The sequence below is a fragment of the Apteryx mantelli genome, chromosome 1, assembly GCF_036417845.1.
Source record: "Apteryx mantelli isolate bAptMan1 chromosome 1, bAptMan1.hap1, whole genome shotgun sequence".
Taxonomy (NCBI): domain Eukaryota; kingdom Metazoa; phylum Chordata; class Aves; order Apterygiformes; family Apterygidae; genus Apteryx; species Apteryx mantelli.
In genome coordinates, this window is record NC_089978.1 from 184,797,154 (window position 1) to 184,817,476 (window position 20,323).

General features: G+C 41.4%; 1 protein-coding gene across 2 annotated transcripts in view; it reads right to left on the minus strand.

The window, feature by feature from the left end:
* Positions 1 to 20,323, minus strand: part of RASSF3 (Ras association domain family member 3) — a 113,781-nt gene that overhangs the window by 43,351 nt on the left and 50,107 nt on the right. Inside the window, exon 1 of one of the 2 annotated variants that reach the window (XM_067314062.1) lies at positions 11,506 to 11,783. The exons of the other annotated variant lie outside the window; for it this stretch is intronic. Coding sequence (XP_067170163.1) covers positions 11,506 to 11,634 — 129 coding nt within the window. The 5' untranslated portion in view covers positions 11,635 to 11,783. Of the gene's footprint in view, positions 1 to 11,505; positions 11,784 to 20,323 lie in introns of those variants that run through there. 2 annotated transcript variants of the gene reach the window in all.

Here is a 20,323-nt window from a genome sequence, read left to right on the forward strand (position 1 = left end):
GTCAACAGAGACATGAGCTAGTTTTGATAAAGGCATTCTCCTGGGGTTTTTGCAGCTCTAATAATACAGTCTATTGAATATTTTGTTAAGAACATAAGTTGCAACTACATCACAGAATTAAAAATTTCGTAAAAATATCTATGCTATCACACTTAAGTTAAAACATGGTGGTCAAGGCACTCTGAATTTTGCCAACATTATTCTTTACTAAAAAAAACAAAAAAACAAACACAACAAGAATATCTCTTACACGAATAAGTGACCAACAAAAGTTCAAAGAAGTGGATCATATGGCTGGCTGAACGCTAATACCTTTTTTCAGATTCTATAAAAACAAACTTGTTCTCATGAAGGCCAGAAGTCAGATCCCCAAGCAATACTTTAGAGTAGAGATAGAAGGCATTAGGGTTGTCAGCAATTCTGTTGTGAAGTACATCAGTGCAAATGAGTCTCAAACTAAAATGAGAAAGTAATTTGCACCCCAAAGAATAAAACAGGTTCTCAGGTGGCCAGAACCTTGAAGAAGGAACACAAAGGAAATAAATAAATAAATCAGTACATTCGATATAGGAATTAGTTCATTATACACTGTCAGTAATGGAGCCCTGACAGAAACATCAGGAGAGAAGCACAACACAAAAGAGAGAAATAAGGGAACTTAAGAAAGGCGACTTAAGAAAGGCAATTCTTCAACTTTAGATTAAATGAGAACAGAAAAACGTGGTCAAAAATAATGCAATGATCTAATTCAGAGGTTTATTTGACTGCTGCCCAGAAGCATTTACTGTCTCCTCAGAAAGCCAAATGTTCAGTCTCTGTTCTTGCCACTATACTGAATTAAAAGATAAATATAGCATTGAATTGCTTTAGTAAGTGTTGCTTTCCCATGTAAATAACTAAACCATATTAGTAAGTAGAAATGGATGATCCAGTCCTCAAACTCCATGATGGTCCACCCCATGAGAATATCTCATCTAGCTACTTTGAGTCCATCAAATTAGATCCTGAGATCCACTTATCAGGTTCTAACAGTGGTTAAGTGGTTTTCAGTACAGAAAGAGAAGATTAAGACTTTTGTCATTAGCCATCACCCTAAGCTGCATATTCTCTGAAGGGGAAAATGGTGTGCTCTTAATTTAAGAACTAGAGGACCCCTAAAGATCAAGCTAAAGGCTCTTGGGATTTGGTTTATTTTAACCTGACCTGCTAAGTCATGCAAGAACTACAAACTGTCCTTTCTATTAGATTTTATATCAAACTTAGCTTAAAGATTTGCAAACACTTACATAGAGAAAACAAGATTTTAGAGTTCAAGGTTACATCTTACACAGATACTGCATTTAAAAAATGATGTATTATTTTAGGTTCCCCACAGGCTGAGAATGTTATGACAAGAGAAAGATTTCTTTAATGAAAGATTAAGTTCCCCTTTAAAAAGCATAACTGTCTTCTGTTGATTATATAGGAGTCTGATTAATGCTAGCATCAGGTTGCCTGCACAAGTGATGTTCCCATGATTATGCATCTGGTATTCTTCCAGTACCAGCATTTGTATATGGGCGCCTGATGCAGCAACTGCTCCAAGTATGAACTTATTAAATTGTCCATTTCTGTACAGGACATTAGACAATATTCCCTGGTGCACAAATCTGTACAGACCGCATTTTAGCCTACACATGCAACAGAACAGATATAATACTTTGTCCTTCAGGAGCTCAGACTGAAAGAAGGAAGATAATCTGAGTCACAAATCCACTCCCCATCTCAAAGGAGGACTTCATTGTACCTCACATGCAGCCATGATAATTTACTCTAATTTGCTCTCAGAGGCAGACAAGCGATCCATTTGTCATCCTGCAATAAATGCAGCCAGTCTAAGCAAAAGCCTTCTTCCTCCCTCCTTCTCTAATCATCACAAATAAAAGCAACACCCATTTCAAGCCTTCAGCTGCAAGGGCGCAACTGCCAGGACCACACCTTGGAGAGTCAAGGACTTCGGCAGTTTCGTGAGCACCGCCCATTATGACATTTGCCTCTGTTTTTCCTCATGAAACCAGAGCCACCGCACTGGTATAACTTTGGATCACAGGTGTCTCTGCTGCTGGAAATGGGGAACTTGCATATTTGGCAGAGGATTCAAACGAATGCTTCTTCTCCCCCTATTTCTGTTCCTTGGTCTTCACTACTCAGGTTAAATAGTCTAAACTGACAGATCTAGAAACGCTTCTGAGGAAGCCCTCTCTCCTCACTGCTTTCCAAACTTAAAAACACACACACACAAACAAAAAAATATATATATTGAACACACTCTGGGTAAGTCCCCAGTCTGGACAGCAAGAGGATCGGCTCCTGCGGCTTGCTGCAGCATCTACCTGCTGTGTGTTTTCGGCATAGCCTAGGTCAACTGTTACATATCATTTTTGCTACTGCTGGCAAGCTAACCAGAGCCACAAAAAACCAACTCATCACTTGCTTTATAAAGGGTGACACAAGGCACCTGTATATGCCTACATTACAGAATTCTGTACACAATAACAACTTTTTTTTTAAATTATGATATAGTAGTTCAAACTACATCTATCACAAAAAAAAAAAATCCTTAACTCTTACGCTGATCTAACAGCAGCATTCAATCCTGAACTTATTCATTTCAGACGTTGGGACAAACAATGAAGGTCAATTCTCCCATTATGCAACATGCAACCACCATACTTCTAGTCTTTTATGCAGTGCCAAAGAACTTGCCAGTTTCTGTGTACATAAGCATAAGGGGTCACGCTGAAATTCTTAGTGCTACAATTTATATGGCTTTACCAGATGCTTCTCAAACAGACCATTAAGACATTTTGTAATTAAAGGATTGGTTCAGAACAAAATGATTTCCATAATCTTAGCTTATGTGTCTATAAGTGAACATGTGAAATCAATCCACTGGTGAAGGCACTGAGAAGTCCTCTACAATAAAGGTTACTCTCTGTCAATAAGGTGTTAAGCTACTTTTGCAGTGTCAACAAATTTAATCTGTCCCAAACTTTTCTTCAAAGGGGACAAGCCAAATCATGAGATGATCTGCTTCAGTGGCAGCAAGATTAAGTGCTGAGTTATTAAACAAATAATTATCATCTTCAGTCACAGCAGAACTTGACCTTCAATCAGGCTTACTACTAATCAGGCTTTAAACTTGACCTTCAATTTTTATTACCACTAATCAGGCTTTAAAGAGACAATATTGATCGGATACTGCAAATATGTAATACAGGCACTAGGTACCATGAGGAAAAGTACAGCATAGTTAGACTGTACATTCATGTACTTGAGCACACCTAAGATCAATTAAAAGACAGAAAACAAGAAAAGCAATGCTAATTACAGGCAACAGGGATAACTATAAAATACTACAGAGAGTAACCTGCTTTGTAATCTGCCCCTAAACATTCAGCCAATGGTTTTCTATTTTATTGTTGTATATAATTTGTAGAAGAAATGCATTTGCAAACACCATTTTCCACAACTACTTAGCATGGACTCATCAGAATTTCTTGGGTAAAGCAGAAAACCAGACAGAGAATCTGTCAACAAAACACAGTAAGTACTCCTAAATAAGCAGCATTACTTTAATACCTCATGTTTCCTCTAAGAGGCAGATGAACTACTACTGCTTTTACTATTACTTTCAGGACAGCATAGATTCCTCCTTATGAAGGAACACAAATTTGTCTCCAGCACACACACAGATGAATAACTAGAAGATGATCTTAATTGCTACATAAATCACATGCGGCTACTTAACATAGCCAAATACATGTCTGCATAGGAAGTTCTCTCATCAAAACTGTCTGTATTATTTCATCAACCTTGCATAAGAGCCAGGATGCCAAAGGAGAAAATGAAAGAAGCGATTACTCATCCTAAGTCAATTATTCTCTCTCCTGGGTGCAAGAATGTGTGCGCTTTATTACAGGCACCTAAAAACATAAAACTTTAACAATACCATAGTTAGGTCAGCGCATTGCTGAAACTGGACTAGATGGAAGCACCCTGCACTAATTTCAGGCATAAAAAGGCATTTCCCTAAAGTCAGTGCAACATACTGGTTTTAAGAACTTTGTAAATATGAAAGCACCCTTACTTTTACCTCTGAGGAAAAGTGTAGTATGTATTAAAGTTTTGTCCTGATGTGCACAGTCTGCTGAAGTCAGCAGAGACTTAGCTTTCTGTCAATAAAAAGAGAGTTTAACTACAGGATCTATCATTCCTGTTTATCTCTTCCTGACACTTATGTTGCTTGGCTTGGTTGACAGTATATTATCACAGGCAGATGCTGCATTACAGATCTATTGTTTCGTCTAAAATCCTCTGTTAATCAGTTTACTTAGAACTGTTAATCCAATACCAGCATCACTGGCTTTTTAAACAAGGGACAAAAATACTGAAGTAAAAATGAATGTTGTTTTTCTTTGTATTTTTGTTTCTGCAGTGGCTAAATATTAGCCAGCAAGTTCCTCTAAGTTGGCTGGTCTGATGTTGTTCTTATACAAAGGTCTATAGCAGAAATAAGAAATTATGAAAACAGGGTACTAATCCCCCTTCATTCCTTACATAGCTTTAAAAAAACAAAACAAAACAAAAACACACACAACTCCCCCCCAAAACACACCCACTTACTCTATTCAGATGATCCTGAGCTCACATGCTCTGCAGAGCATTTTTCTAAATTCACCAGACTCCTCAACCTAAACAAAACTCCTTGTGTCTTGCATGTATATTCATATGAGTCTAAACAAGACTCTAAGTCTATATTTTATAGTCCAAAATGTTTATAGGTTCCTAATACCTTCTGACTTTAGTGGCAGTTAAAAGCTCCAACAGTTCTGCCTTTTTGCCTTAGCACTTAGATAAAGCCCATAGGATTATCCCAAACTCAGCTACATTACTGAAACTCAAATCTCAGCACATCCATGCATACTAGGTACTCCTGAACTTAACAGTAATAAATTTAGCTACAGTACTCCAAAGGCCCAAAAGGTGACTCAAAGTCTTTTTTTCCCCAAAACAAGAAGGACAAGAAATATCAGTGATTATTTGGCGATATTCAAGTGAACCTCAAAAACAAAGCCAGTAACACATTGCCGGTGCTCCAAAAGTTTATGCTAATGGTGAAACAATTGCCTGAGACATGCCTAATATGGTATTAATACAGTCGACTACAGAACAAAGTGAAAAGATAAAGAATTAATAATTACCTAGTCTGAATATTACCTGCCAATGTTACTGCACTCATGACACTTAAATTGCTGAACATTAACAGTACTCATTAGATGTTTTAGTGACTTAAACACCTCTTGGGACAGCACATTAATCCAGCTCTTCCAAAGAGATTTCTTAATTTTTGTGTTAGTAGATTCCATCTCACATATAAAACATAAGCTTGGTTATTACGTAAGTCCCCAAAATATAAGTCAATGTTTATCAGACCAAATTGTGATAACCAGTGTATACAAAGTTGTAGTTTTCCTCTGTACAAGGGCATAAATCCTGTTTCGTCTTTCGAGGTTGCTAGAAATCTGTAGATGATTTGAGTTCAAATTCAAACAGCTACGCTCTAAGCTACTTACGTGTAAACTTCACATCAAGCATTCCAAGAGAAGAACAAGGCAAAAACACAAAAGCGAAATAAGGTATGCTAGTTTACTCTGACAGTGACATAGGCTTAAAATAGACACAATCTACCATGCTCATTCCTGCAAGTGGTAACTTTCAATTATTTTAGCTGCAAAAATGTTTATCCCATAATATTCACTGACTGCCAAATGGATAAGAAAAAGAAAAAAGAAAAAAAAAAAGGAATGAAACTCATTGCTAGATATTTTTAGTTTTATTTTTAATAGGCTTCATGACTACATGTCAAACACAAATTAACCTTTTTGGCTCCAAACAAAGCCTATAATTAGAATCCTCATTTGTTCTGGTAGTCAGGAGAGCCATTTTCTCTGGGAAACATTACTGAAAGGAAACAAAAAGAGTTGTAATGGCCAAACTACATGACACTTATTAATAGTGGGCATTATTAACACAAAGTTTAGGCTAACTAAACTTAAATAGTTACAAATATAGCATTTTAACCCCAGAAAAACAGATTTCTTCAAAAATAAAATTCCTTTGGCTATCTTCCTCTCAATGAAATCCTTCAAGTCATAGAGCAAATTCTTGTGGAACAAACCTAAAAAAGCAGTTCTGCACACAAAAGTTTCTAATTTTTCCCCACCTACACCTCACCCATTTAAAAACAAAAAAAAACAAAACAAAAAACACACTACACCTTTCTCCACAAAGCACCTCTTCTGCCAACAGAATAAGAGACCTCCCTGGGACTAGTTAGGGATGAGACTTTCACCCACTGCCTTTAGTCTCTTTCCTTCGTATCTCCTCTGCTCTCCTACACCCTTTTTCATTTCCAGGGTTTTTACTGATATCCTCTCCCATCCTGCCTACCACCCCTGTAAATGCCACTGAAACACTGAAGATGCAGTACAAAAAACAGCGACATAGCAGGGTACAGCCTCTTGCAACATGGCACCCTGCAGGGGAAGGAACCAAAAAGGACTTTCATGGTCTGGAGGCCACGAAGACCGAGACCAGTAAAGAGAAGAGAGAAGGAGAGATCTGACTTCAAATGCAGAAGGACCAAAGTTGAAAGTGAGGAAATGAGAATGTTCTGAGGAGCAGAAGGAAAGTGTGCATGTACAGAAACCACCAACAGAAGCCATTACATTTTTCTTGCAAGCACTTTTACAAAGCCCAAATGAAATACTGAAAAATCGAGCATGAACAATATGGTTGGTCTTTGTTTTCCTTTAGTTATAATAGCAATATTCAAGTGTCAAACTTCACATTTCCAATCTCTTTTATATTAGACATGAAACATTTTGTGTGCAAGCTACTCAAGACTTCAGATACTGAATACAAGCCTCAAAACTTGCCCTCTGACAACTGACATCCCCTGATCTTCACAGCACTTCCAGTTTCTGAAGCAGTGATTCCCCAAGTACAGTCTTGTCCTCTCTCCCAGACCATCACACACGGGGGCAGTCACAGAACAAGATCTCTCAGTTGTTGCCCATAGAAACATGAAATCAGGCTAACTGTTATAGTTCCCAGGGGGTTAAAAAAGAAAAAAAGAAAAAAAAAAGAAAAAAAAAGGAAAGCGGACATAGCCAAGCCCAGGGCTGTCCCCACGTGTTTGGAGTGCTCTTGAGGGAAGACAGGAACTTAAGGGGGTCGAGTACTAAGCCAGATGCCAAAGCTCAAAAAACACCATTCGCCAAGCTCTGTAAGAAAGGAGGGGGGAATGATGAGGTTTTATATCAGCACTGTTCAAAGCAGAAGAATACGGGGAACTGTCATATGGAAGGAAAGTGTAAAAAATACACACAGCAAGACGAGTATTCCTCCAACATATGGTAGGGCTTGCAGGAGCAGGCATGACTGTTTTCACTTTTCCTGAAAAGATGGGGGTTGGTGGGAGGAAGGAGGGAGAGAAAGGGGTCAGCTTTCAAAAGTTTGCAGAATAACATCTTCTTTTGGTATTTTCTCCACAGGGAATGCAGACTTTCCAAAGACTTGATCATACAGAAGCATGGGTCTGATCTTGCAAAAGCATATGCACAGGAATAACTTTACTCACATAAGTAGTCACACTGGCAGAACAAAAATATTTACAGTTCCTCTTTTTTCATTTATTAAATGAGTCATTGAAAACATGCAAGAGCACCATGCTGAGCTTAACCCAGTCTCTAACACTTCAATTTTACTATAGCCACAAATGATACAAGAAACGTTAAATAAAACTAAACTTTCATGAACCACAACACAGCATAAAGCAACCTGCATTTTATGCGCTTTGCCCTGAGACTGAAGTATTCCTTGCTTAATTTTTCTTTCACGAAATTGTTTTGGATCAACCATACATATCATTTTTATTAGAAAAAAATGTGGAAATTATGTTTATTGCCTAATGAATCCCAGATTTCATTTACTCTTTTCCTCCCCCATGTTGTTTTACTGACAGGAGGTAGGGGCAGTGGTGGAATTTGTAAAAGTCACCTACTCTAAAATATATACTTTAAAAGGAGATTGTTATTGGGAAGGGGGAAAAATAGACCATGTACATGTCATTCAAAACATGAATGGCTATTCAAGAGTTGAGATCTATTAGCTTCAAGACTGCCTTCAACCAAATGAAACCCTGTACACTGGATCACTAAACTCAATTTGTCCTGGAATAAAAGTGTTTTTCTCAGGGGGCTTTTGCAGGGAAGAGGATTGGTAGTCCGTTGCACTTCCAATAGAAGAAGTGACCCCTGCCCTTTACAACCTACTGCTCAGAGAGAGTGTCAGAGCTCCTCAGGAGGAATGGATTGCAAACTGCATACCAGAGCGCAGTCCTGCAACACCACAGCACCCATCCTACACCGTAATGGTTTCTATGCTGCCATTCTTTTAGAAGTGGTACAGGAGAGAGGAAGAGACAAATTCCTATCTTTAAATACTCTATGGAAGATTAGGCTTCATAGGCAAAGCCAAAAGGCACTATTATGAAATTTTTACATCAGAATTGGTGTTATTCCATTTATACTGTCTTAGCTGTATAAATTGAGGTATTTAAGTAAGTGGTCTCCCCCCTCCCAGTTAAACAGAAGACAAACATTCACCAAGCTACTTCATTTCCTTTTTTCCTTCTTAAAGACTTAAGTATATCAAAGTTACCTGTGCTGTCTGTGCATTTCTTTGGAAATCTAGACAAAACAAGTCCAAAAGCTAATACAGTGTTTGTCTGCAAGCACAGTTGCAAGCTGAAGTTCTAATCATTTTTTTTTCCTCTGAGAAAGGGGGGAGAGGGAACTAAGAGGAATAAAAGTAACTGCCAGCACTTAAGTCTTCTGCAAGCAAAAGCCACACTGCAAAACTTAATATCTGTATAGTTGAGAAAGAAAAAGAAACAGTAACTAATAGCTCCACTCTTTTTTCTTAGCTCAGGGGACATAGTATGTGTTTTTTGCCTAAACCTCAAATACAAACCAAAAGTAACATCCTCATACATACAAAGAGTCTTATTATGACTGTTATTGCTGGAAGGGGAAACTTACTGGCCACATGACTGTTGAAATCTACATTCGGCATTGTTTTGGGGATTTTTCTTTCCTTTATAATTCAGCACAAGTAGCAGTAACTTTATGACTAGAAACATTTAGCTGTGTGTTTCTGATGCTGCAGAGTCAGCAATACAGTGGATTTATTCCAGGCAACCCAGTATGTACTTAAACATGTACCCCGCAGCAACCCACTGCGGTACTACATTGAGGAACATTACTAGAGCAGGATATCAAATTTTAAGCGCCCCCACACACACACACGCACTTGACTGGAGCATTTAACATCATACTAAATAACTTACATGCTTGCACAATCTACTGCTTACATAACTAGCAAGTAGCAAGACAATTCATGTAACCGCATTATAAATACACAAGTAAGTTTTTAAGACCTGAATCAAGATCTGAGCCTTCTAACATCTCCTTAGTCCAGCAGCAGCTAGATATCTTTGCACACGATACCATAACAGGCCGGCCTTCCTCTTTAACAACCAGGTGGTAGCCAACCCTGGCCAAATAGGTTAGCACATGCAGTTCAAGGACACGCAGCAGGGCTTGCCAAACCCCACAGTGTCACCCGGATTAATGGGAAGTTGAAGCACAAAATGAATGAGAAAAAGGATACCTCTGAGGAGGGGTACTGTGAGGAGCAGCAAAGAAAAGCTAGTTCCAGTCAATTTGTACAAGGTGCCCGAGCTCAGGTGTTGGGAAAGGGTGAGCCCTGACTCCCTGCCAAACTGGACAGAGGAAGTTAAAGATCAGGAAAGCTCCGTGCACTTCCCTGAAAGGGAGCAGGAGTTACCTGAAGGGCAGTTAGAGGGTTTAAGTTTTAATCAAATCTCAGATGGGGAATAACAGTTGGAGAGCCTTGGAAAAACCAAGGTCGGCTTTCTGCAGCACAACATAACCTAAAGGAAACAGCTGCGGGCAAGGATGAGTCTTGACAAGACCATGGGGTGACTGGAGGGCATCCCAGGCATCCAATCTTAGTTAAAAACTTGCTTGACTATGTCTCCATAGTAACAGTATTACTAACACCAAAGTGCAGTGGGGAAAAAACACCAATAACTCGTACAAAGAATCAGAAACAGAAAAGCTACAACCAGTGGGGGTAGCAAGGGAAGAGCTAGTATAAAGAAAACAGACTCAATAGCTTATTGGTTTCCAAAGATAAAAACAAAACAAAACACTATCTCTAGAAAGAGATCCTGTGCTTTAGGAAGAGGAGAGAAAAGTGAGAGGGCTGGACTGCTTGGCTCAAGAAACGTGACGTTTACCCTACACGGTTTAGCCACTGTTTAACCAGTCTGACAGCAGATTGTTCCATTTTGTATCGCTGAAGTGAGTTTTGCTCCTAGGAGAGGCTGGCTGGTTTGATATGCTTGAAGGCTTCCTGAATACACCAGTACTTAAACTTCTCACCGTTCGTGCAAGCTGGTAGGTCCTCCACTAACATTTCAATGCTGACCACAAAAGCGTTTTGTTTTCCTAAATCGGTTCTTCACTTCAAAGTCCACTTGCAACCAATTTCCTGAGCTTGAATTTTTAACCCGAGATACTTAAACAGCACTCATGGCCTTCCTCTGCCAACAAAGCAGCTGAAAAGGCTGTCATTCATCTCAAAATCAGTGCTAAAACAAATGCGAATGCAGGCGCTTGCCATACCGAAAAGGAGAGCTGAAAGCAAAGCTGACAGCACAGCTGATAGCAGGATTACTCGCGACCAGAAACATGTGATTTTTAAACCACATCCCCAGGCTGCCGGGATCTGGGGTGGATATTTGCAATTTAGTTCCTTCAGCTAGGTTTTCAATAGGTGATAACGAGCCACTTTCCACACACACACAAAAAAAAAAAAAAAAAAAACTTAGGCAGAACTTAAAATCCACAATACAACGCTACTTCACAGCGATCATCAGTCTAGTACCCGTGGGGCTCTCTCTTGGTCGCACTGCTGCAGCCGAAGCCAAACCGCAGGGCTCCGATCCCAGCCTGGGGAAACGCGCTCGCCGCGATACCTGCTGGCGCCGAGGGATTGCCGCTGCCCGGGCGGAAGGGCCGCCTTTACCCCTTCGCACCGCCGGATCCCGCTCCCCCCCACGAGCACCGCTCCGAGGCAGCCCCGCGCGGCCGTTACAGCCCCGCGCGGCCGTTACGGCCCGGCCCCGCCCCGCCCCAACGGCCGGCAGCGCGCGGCTCAGCGCGGCGCGTCCGGCTGGGGCCGGCGCGGAGGGCGCCGCGGGGCAGCGGGGGAGGGGAGCGGACACGTGGAGGCCGCAGCGCGGAGCGCAGCGGGCCGGGCTGAGGCGGCGGCGCCGCTGCCCGGCGCGGCGCGGCGCGGCGCGGCACTCACTTGCGGGGCAGCCCTGGTCTTGCCCGGGGGCCGCCTGAAGAAGGAGGTGCGGGCGGTGAAGAAGTACTCCTCGGACTCCTCCTCCTCCAGGCTGCTGTAGCCGCTGCTCATGCTGCTGGTCCAGGTCATCGGCGGCGGCGGCTGCTGCTGGGGCCCGGCGGCGGAGAGCGCCGTCCCGGCCGCCGCATGGGGCCCCGCCGCGGCCGCTCCTCTCCCAGCGCCGCCAGGGGAGGAGGAGGAGAGGGAGGAGGAGAGGGAGGAGGAGCTGCCCGGGCGCGTCGCAGCCGGCCCCCGCCCGCCCTTCCTGCAGCACAACTTTGCGCGGGGCAGCGGCCGCGGGACCCCACACGCGTCCCGGTCCCGCTCCCGGTCCCGTGCCCGTCCCGCCGCGGGGCTCCCGCAAGCGCCGGCCGGCGAACGTGGCCTCGTCCCGCCGGCTCGGGCTGGGCCGCGGCCGGGCGCCACCTGCGGCCCGCGGAGCCGCTGCGGGGAGCCCCGGAGGGCGCTGAGAGGGATGAGGGGGCTGAAGAAACCGGTTCCCAGGCTCCCCCTGGTAATTATCTGATCTCGTGCTCCTCTGTGTACGTGAGCGTACATAACGATGCACTAAAAAAAAATAATCGTGGCAAGCTATAATTGAATGTCTTTCCTGGTTTGTCCTTCTGGTAATCTTCGAATTTAAACTTTTTGCAGACCCAATCCTGCAAAACAATAATAACCTTTAATTCGCGCTGGTGTCGTGGGCGGCTGGCCGCTCCTCATGTGATCAGGCCCACAGACTATAAAGTAAATGGAATTCATGGCCCCGGGATGTGACCAAGGAGCGAAGCTCATGAAGATTCAGCAGAGGAGATTAGATGAGCACACAGATAGCAAGAATAGCTAGAACTATAACTGGAAAACATATTTTAAAACACAAAAGTTCTGCTAGGCTGCAGGGCATAAATCAACCTCAGTTATGAATGGGGGAAATGACAGTGAGTCCCTGAAGGCCAAGTCACTCCACATTTATCTGCTTCAGAGCTTCTCATATATTCCACTAATATATCTAGGGCCAGTCACTGTCAGAGACAGGATACTGGGCTTAAGGTACAGCTTCCTGCGACTACACTGTTGCCCAAAAAGCAGCCTTGCCCTTCCTCCACGCCCTCAGCGCAGTGTTCCTGGTGTCTCACTGCGTCCGTGCTGGTGATCCCGGTGGTGACTCAGACCAGCCACAGGAGCCCAAGCAAACCCCAGGCTGAAGGCACAGTGGGGAATTGGGAAGGAGGGCAGCCTTACCCTTCAGCAACAGCATAGTCTTAGATTAAACAGATTTGAAATGGTATGTTTACCAAGCGGTGGTCTGCTCCAATATGTCAGTTCCCATGGTCTTAATATGCAGCCACAGATTTATCTGGGATGCCATGTCTCCTTCTCCTTCCCTCTACCCTGTCTCCATCTCCCTGGCCCCTCACAACCTCCTAGCTTGCTGTGTGCAGCTCTTCTTATTCCCACTCTCAAATGAGAACTGAGTCTGTTTCTATCTGTTAGGCACTCTTCTCCCACCAGTATGCATATAGTCTGCTGTATACATTGATAAAGTCACCTCAACATCAACAAAACAACTCACACTGAGAACTACAAACAGCTATTCACCTGGAGAGGGGGGGAGAGATGTTTTTAAATCCTTGTTTTCCTACGAACTGAGTCTTCCAGCTCTTTGTGTTGAGTTTGGCATCTGGCATATTAGGAGGTAGCATAGCTTTTAAAAAACAAATCATTGAGTTTAACAGTGTGTGTGTGAATGTGTCAGATCTTGTTGGTACTGTCAAGCTTCACAGTATTCAAGATAGTTTTAAATTGAATGCCAGGTTACTTGAATGTAACTAAAAGAGTATTAAAATACTTGCTTTAGACGAATGAGCTTGGTGTTACCTGGTTTACCAAGCCCAGTCCCACACCAAAAGGAAGTACCACTAGAGATCTCCTGGGCTTGCCTCTGAACCTACTCGAGACCCTGTAACCTCAGTTTACAAAGTTTTTGGATGTAACACCCCGAACAGCAACCATGATTTAAGTAGATTAAGGTTTTTAAGTGACTTGGGTGCACTGCAAAATGGGATTTGTGTTTCCAAACTACATAGGTGTTTTTAAATGTTATCCACTGACACTGGACTGGCTCCCCAGCAACAAAAGGCATTGTGTATATAGCTTGTTTGCTTAGCTTCAACCTCAAAATTGATAGCGTGTGGGTGGACCCTGGCGCTGGCAGGGAGGATCATTAAGACAATAAGCTGCTGCAAGGGAGCTTCAGTCCATCTGTGCAATATCAACTGCAAGCCCTGGGCTTGAATTTGTAGGTTCTCTGGCACCAAGGCATAATATTTACCTTGTCTGTAAAGAATTATTTATACTGATATCACTGAAAGATTTAAAGTATCCTTTTCTCTTGCTGCAACAAAAACTGGTGGAAAAAATACATGTCCAAGTTCTTCATGATATATCTTTCAATGGGTTCAGTCCTCAAATATAGCTCAATTTTTAAACCTGCTAACTTTGACAGGGTCCTCTTAACTTTTTGTGACATGATTCTGAATCAAAAAATTCACTTGAAGATACAAACAGATATGAGGCCTTTCAATTTTGTTTTGCATGGTGCTTGCAAACAAGATATCGAAATCCTGTCAAATATTTCACAAGGCTGATATTTAAAAAGTAATCAGTACCGCTATACTACTGTAATTCAGGCATATTTTTTCAAATAAATTTTAAACTAATCCGGGTCATCTCATAGCTTGTAGATTGGTTAAGTATAGTACATTGTAGTCAGAGCTGAAAGACTCTCAACTGAGGTATCTTTCAGGAATCCTGTATAAACTAATGATGACTATAAACTGCATTATTAGGACAGTAATTCAACTTAATGAAGTTCAAATAAAGTCTGCTTGCTTATTTATCAGGCCTATATTTTATTTATGATAGCACCAACAAGCACAGATTTTCCTTCTAAAGCACAGCCATATGTTGTCACTTGAGATACTACTACCTGGTCCACTCTAAATGCAGGCTACATTATAATGAATATCATGTACCCACTAAAATCTCAAGAAGCTTTAAAAGGAAAAATAACTCCCCCTTGGACATTTCCTTTCAGCTTCCATCTGTCAGTGATTACTGTTCTTTTACATTATACCATAGACTGGGGTGATGTTAAGCATGAAGGCGCTTCGCTGGGAGCTGCAAGGGGCTCTATCCTCTGCTGGTAGGACTCTGAAGGGCTACGTAATGCGCTGATGTGTGGATTACACTTCCCCTCTGGATTTTACTGTTCCTCTCAACAGCATATTTTTTAAGGTCTCTGTCCTCAAATACTCTTCCTCCTTCTCAAATGGCTTTCTTAATCTTACCTAAGTAAGATCGGTCCAAGGCTTTTCATTTGCTTATTTGATACTGCATTAAACCTCGAGACTACCAGGCCTGGATTATTTTTGGTGCACTCTGACAAGCCTCTTAATTAGCCAGTGAAAAAAATAACACTGCATAGTGAAAACAGAGAGCCACAACTCAAGATAAAGTTAATAATATACATTCTGAGAGCATACTTGTTCTTCTGGAGAATTAATGAAGCATTAGGTAAAAATAATGAATTTCAAAGCCAAGAAAGGCTTTGAAAAAGCCAGGAGAAAGATTTTAAAGCATATACAAATGCTATCAGGCTCTCAATCAGTCATTCAGAGATATAAAAATTCAGTCCAGCAAGGAAATATGCCGGCTACCAGTTATCATATGATCACATGGGCAACTGGCAAGAAGATGGAGATATATTTTTTTAAAGAGCAATTAAATTCAAATAGCAAGTCATTCTACTAATGCACCTTTGAAGAAAATGAGAAGAAACTTTCTTGTTTTTTTAATAAAGCTTGATGACACAGAAATATAATTTCAGAATATTTTTAAACTATAGCCTGCCCAAGTCAGTTAAAAGTAGTAACTCAAGTAATACGACCAAAAATAGTAATGGGCACTCTCTGTTCCAAAAAAAAAATGCTCATGAAAGTCTTAATAAAAGGCAATCACAGGCAAAGATGAACCATGTGATATTCAGCTATTTGTTATGTAAAGGGAAAAAACTATTAAAAAACATTTTACATTCATGGCTAAAATTCAGCTTTACATTACTTTGTGGTTTTGGAGAGTCACTTCAGAGACATGAAACATCAGGTATAGCTTCCAGAAAAGTGAAAATAAAAGATGAACTTCCCAAATGGCAAAACGGGTGTGAATAACTTGATTAATCTGGTAAGGATTTGGACTTTCAACTAGTATAACTGAAATAACTTTTAGAACCAGATATCAAATTTAATAAGGGTGAACTGCTTCACAGGGTCTTGCAGCTTCATTTGTTTAATTGTATTAAAATAGTTGATCACTGTTTTTTATAGCAACCTTTTAGGTATTTGAGGACTCTTATTGTTCCCCCATTCTTCTCTTTTCCAGACTAAACACAGAGACAACGAATAAAACATTGTATAGAGTTTACATTAATTCCATAAGCAACTGCATGGTGTTTACATGTTTCTAAAACATGCCCTCAGCCCTCTGACACAGAAACTCAGAGAACTCATTAAAATGGCAAATTTACTAAACAGTCACTTGGCTAGTAGCAGTGCTTCGACTCTCCAGGCCCATGATGCTCAGCTCTGTACCCTAGGCTTGGTCTTTTATCCAGATATTCACACACCCAAGTTTATCAAAAGGCACTGCATCAAAGGAGCATGAAAGCTAAAAGCAAGATACAGCACAGGGTTGGAGAGACCTATAACATTTAAGACTAAGTTTCTACTTAAATAAAAACAGTAGCATGGAGTTCTCAAGAGAATCTCATTCCATTTTTTAGTCACAAGGATAATAAGGAATTAAGCATATGCCTAAATTTTAAATATTTTCAAAACCTATTAGCCTATGAAATACTAATGGGTGACCTCAGTATCAGGGAAAAAGGAGATGGCTTGACAGGTCTTGCAGTCAAGCTAGATGTCGCCTCAGGGGTAAGGGAGACATCTATGGCTTCCCCCCTTTTCTATTATTTCCCCCGAATTCGGTGGCCACGCGGGGTCAGCCTGCGAGGGTGTTTACATGCTGCGGCAAGGAGGACCTGTGGTGGCCGCGCAGCTCCCGGGGGGCCGGCAGCAACGTCTGGTGGGGTCAGTGCATTGAAGGGAAGCTGGACCTGGGCTGCAGGAGGGACAGAGTCAACCCGGGGACTAAACTTCCTTACCAGTCCCCCTCACCTGGTAAATCTGCATCGCTTTCAGCACTGGTTTGCAAGAGTTTCATTAATGACCCTAACAGTATTTGTAATTATAATTGCTGGGCATTTGCAAGGCACACCTAACCCCTCACTGCTTCAGGTGCCCTTTTGGTCTCTTCAGGAACCTTGCAGTTCTCTCTCTCATTTTCTGTCTTTCATACGTCTTTGCATGTACTGGCACTGATCCCGTAAAGGCTTAACTATGTACATAGTTTTATCTGTGATTAGTCCCTATGGACATACTACATCTTAAAATATGCTCAGGAGTGAAACCAGTAAGTGTTCATACCTAGTAGCACTTTGGATTTGGCTTGTTTGTAACATTCTACAGTGAAATATAATTATTCCATGATGTTCATGATGCAGATTATGTTTGCATAGCAAAGAGAATCCAAAAGGCAAGTTGTAGAGGAAGAAATACAGAGTTTGTGACAGAATGCTCCTTTAAAATCAGAATAAATAATGTAGGGATCATGTGTTTTTAGTTTTTTGAAATTCCAGCTGAAAACAGTGGTAATTTCAAATGATCAAAGCAAAGTAATAAAGTTGAAATACACCCAACACAGAACAGCCACTCAGGCCTGTAGTTTCCTTAGACCAGTAACTTTCTGTTTATTCATTTCTTCCATTTGTCTTGAATTAATAGCTCAGGTCTGTTTAGTACCATTGGCAGCAGTGACAATTATACTTTGATTCATACTCAGTGACTTGTTAATTCAAACAAGGTCATTCCAGCCACACAGACATGTGAGTGCAGACTGAAAACAAACAGGAGCCAGCTAAAGAGCCTCTCTCCGTTTCCTTGTGAAAAATGTGATGGGGACATGTACTTGCTAAGGCAGATACAACCTTAGACAGCCTTAATCCTTCTCTGGCTCCTAAAATTCTTAATTCTGCTCACCCCTTAAGACTCATCAGTGCAGCTCTTTTATCCAAAATCCTCAAAAAGAAAGGGATACCTGGAAACTAGAAATGATCTGTGTAATCTCTTTCTTACTCGCACTTTCACACACTTGCAGTCCCACACTAAATCCACAGTCTTGATCTATCATACTTAAAGTAATTGAACACAAGCTAATAGGCCCCAGGACAAGTTCACTTCCACTGTCCCATCTTGGGGTTGTGCTTGGAGCCATCAGGCTTACATTATCTTGAACGGAGATTAAAAAGGGGACAGAAAGAGGAGATTGTGCTTGTCTCCTTTCTTATGATGCTGCAAACATGTGGCCGCCTACCACATGCAGAGTCTTACTGAAGCCAATAGAGGTACTCATAATTTTAAACATGCACATCGTTTGGAGGATTGGGAACCTTGTCTTGATACCAACCTAAAGTTAGAAAGATACAGCTGTATCCTTCTTGACAGTATTGGAATTACCATCATTTCTATGTTAGATTTGACAGCTTCCCAAAATATTCAAGAAAGAACCATTTTTATCTCAAAAAGATTTTAATGTCATTGGATCCAGGTTACTAATGTGACACAAGACTGGCCAGTGCTAGACTGCAAGTGCAAGTCTCACCTGGGGAATATTTTTGCAGTTTGAAGATCCTGCCAGGGAATCTGGTCTTGACACGTGGGAAGGGCACCAGCCTGCCACCACAACATCCTGCCCTCATCCCAAATCCACTGGGACCAACTGAAAGACTCCCACTGACTTTGGCAGGATTTAGATAAAGCTCAGAAAGCAATCCTTTGCTAAGTGTGTGTGTGGTTTTTTTCAGGTTTAATACTTTCTTGAAAAAGTTATTTGCATCCCAATTAGGCATAAGTACTCTCTAAAACTGAGACATTTGCTAGTAATGTTTCTTTCTTTCAATCCTGTTGACTATAAACAGAATTATTAAACAGGTATTTTCTTGTTACAGATATTAAAAAGGTAGATTTTACAATAAAAATGATGAACAAATATTTCATGTGTCCGTCATATATTTTATAAGAGAGTTTCAAAGAGCTGTGCAAATATACTGAAGCGAGCTTTGACATACTCCTCACTTTCATTTCAAAGGTTGGGTTTCTGTGGCACAGACGGATCAGTAGATGTGCCAATATTAGTAACAGCTCAAAGCTGAAAGCAGTGTTATTACATCTGGAAATCTGTTCCCCTTGGCAATGGCCTTTTTAGCTTGTGCTGTAGCCAGCCCTAGCAATGTCAGCCCACAAGGCTGTCAGCATCCAGATGTAGCTCGAGAGCCCCGACTCATCCTCCCTCGTACAGTCCCATTTGTGGGAATGGTCAGGCTCAAGCACAAGTAAAGATTGACATCATAAAGAAAGCTTAGAGGTCTAAGGAGCGCTGTCATCTAATTCTCTGTAAGCACCAGGCCTTACCAGGATGCGTGGTAGAGCCGCTACATGAGCAAATACAATCCTAAGGAAATATTCTATAATAAAGTGTACAGAAAACAGACATTCTCCTACTTTTAATTCTCTTCCTAATTGCTAACAGTATGTAAAAATACTTGGGGCAGTAAAATTAACCAGGACCTTCTGTTTTAACTAGAGAAACCACAACTGTGGGAGCTCAGCATGCTTGTGAATACCAGGAAAATGTGAGCCCTAATGCACTGTAGCTGCAATCTGATCCCCAGCATCTGTCCTAAAACCAGTAAATTGGTGGGGGAAGGGGCCTTCTGATCAGGCAATCAAGTCCGCACTGTCATTTCCCAGACAAAGAACAAGAAATTCTCATGTCAGACTATGTAAGAGAGGTCATTTTGTTCTGTTTAATAATAAGTCTAATTGTGATATATAGTAGAAACTCCCTCGAGACTGTCCACCCAGGTTTAGGACTTCCTAGTAAATAATCTTGACAACTGTCCGGTAACAAAGATATCCCACGAAGACAGTATGGTTTGACAGGACAACAGGTCTGAAAACGTGTTGCTGAAAGCTTGTCTGCTCCTTCCAATCCACCCTTAGCCGCCATCCGACAAGATTAGCCGTGAAGTCCCGAGTCCCACGCCTGTGAGCCAGCCCTGCCAGCTGAAATGCTGGGGTTTATAATATAGTAGTCTGGCCTGTGCGTTCACACATGCTCATGTGCCCAGCAGGCAACGGAGGAGCTGCCCATTGCTATAGCCAGGTAATGACAAATAAGCCACAATAAAGCCCAAAGAAGAAAGGGAACATTTTCAAACAGGAATCTGATTTTTCTATCCAGAATTTCTGGAAATCTCAGAACAAATGACCAGACAAATTTCTGGGTGAAAAAACAGTACACATCTAGGAAAGCAGGGATGTATGATCCCAATTCTGAGGAAAGATTTAGAAAAAAAAATACTAAAAAATTAAACAGGAAGATAATGGGAAAAGTAGAATACATGAAAGGACAACTAAAGAATGTATTAGGGTTGTGAAGATACTGGAGAATTAGAAAAGAGAAAAGCAAGAAAGAAAAATATGGGGTTTTTTTCTTTCAAAATTGTGGAGTGATGTACAAAGCATCTTGAATCCATACTTTAGCAGTTTTAAAATCAGCTTCCTGGCTTCAGATACAGAGGGAAGAGGAAAGGAGGAAGTCT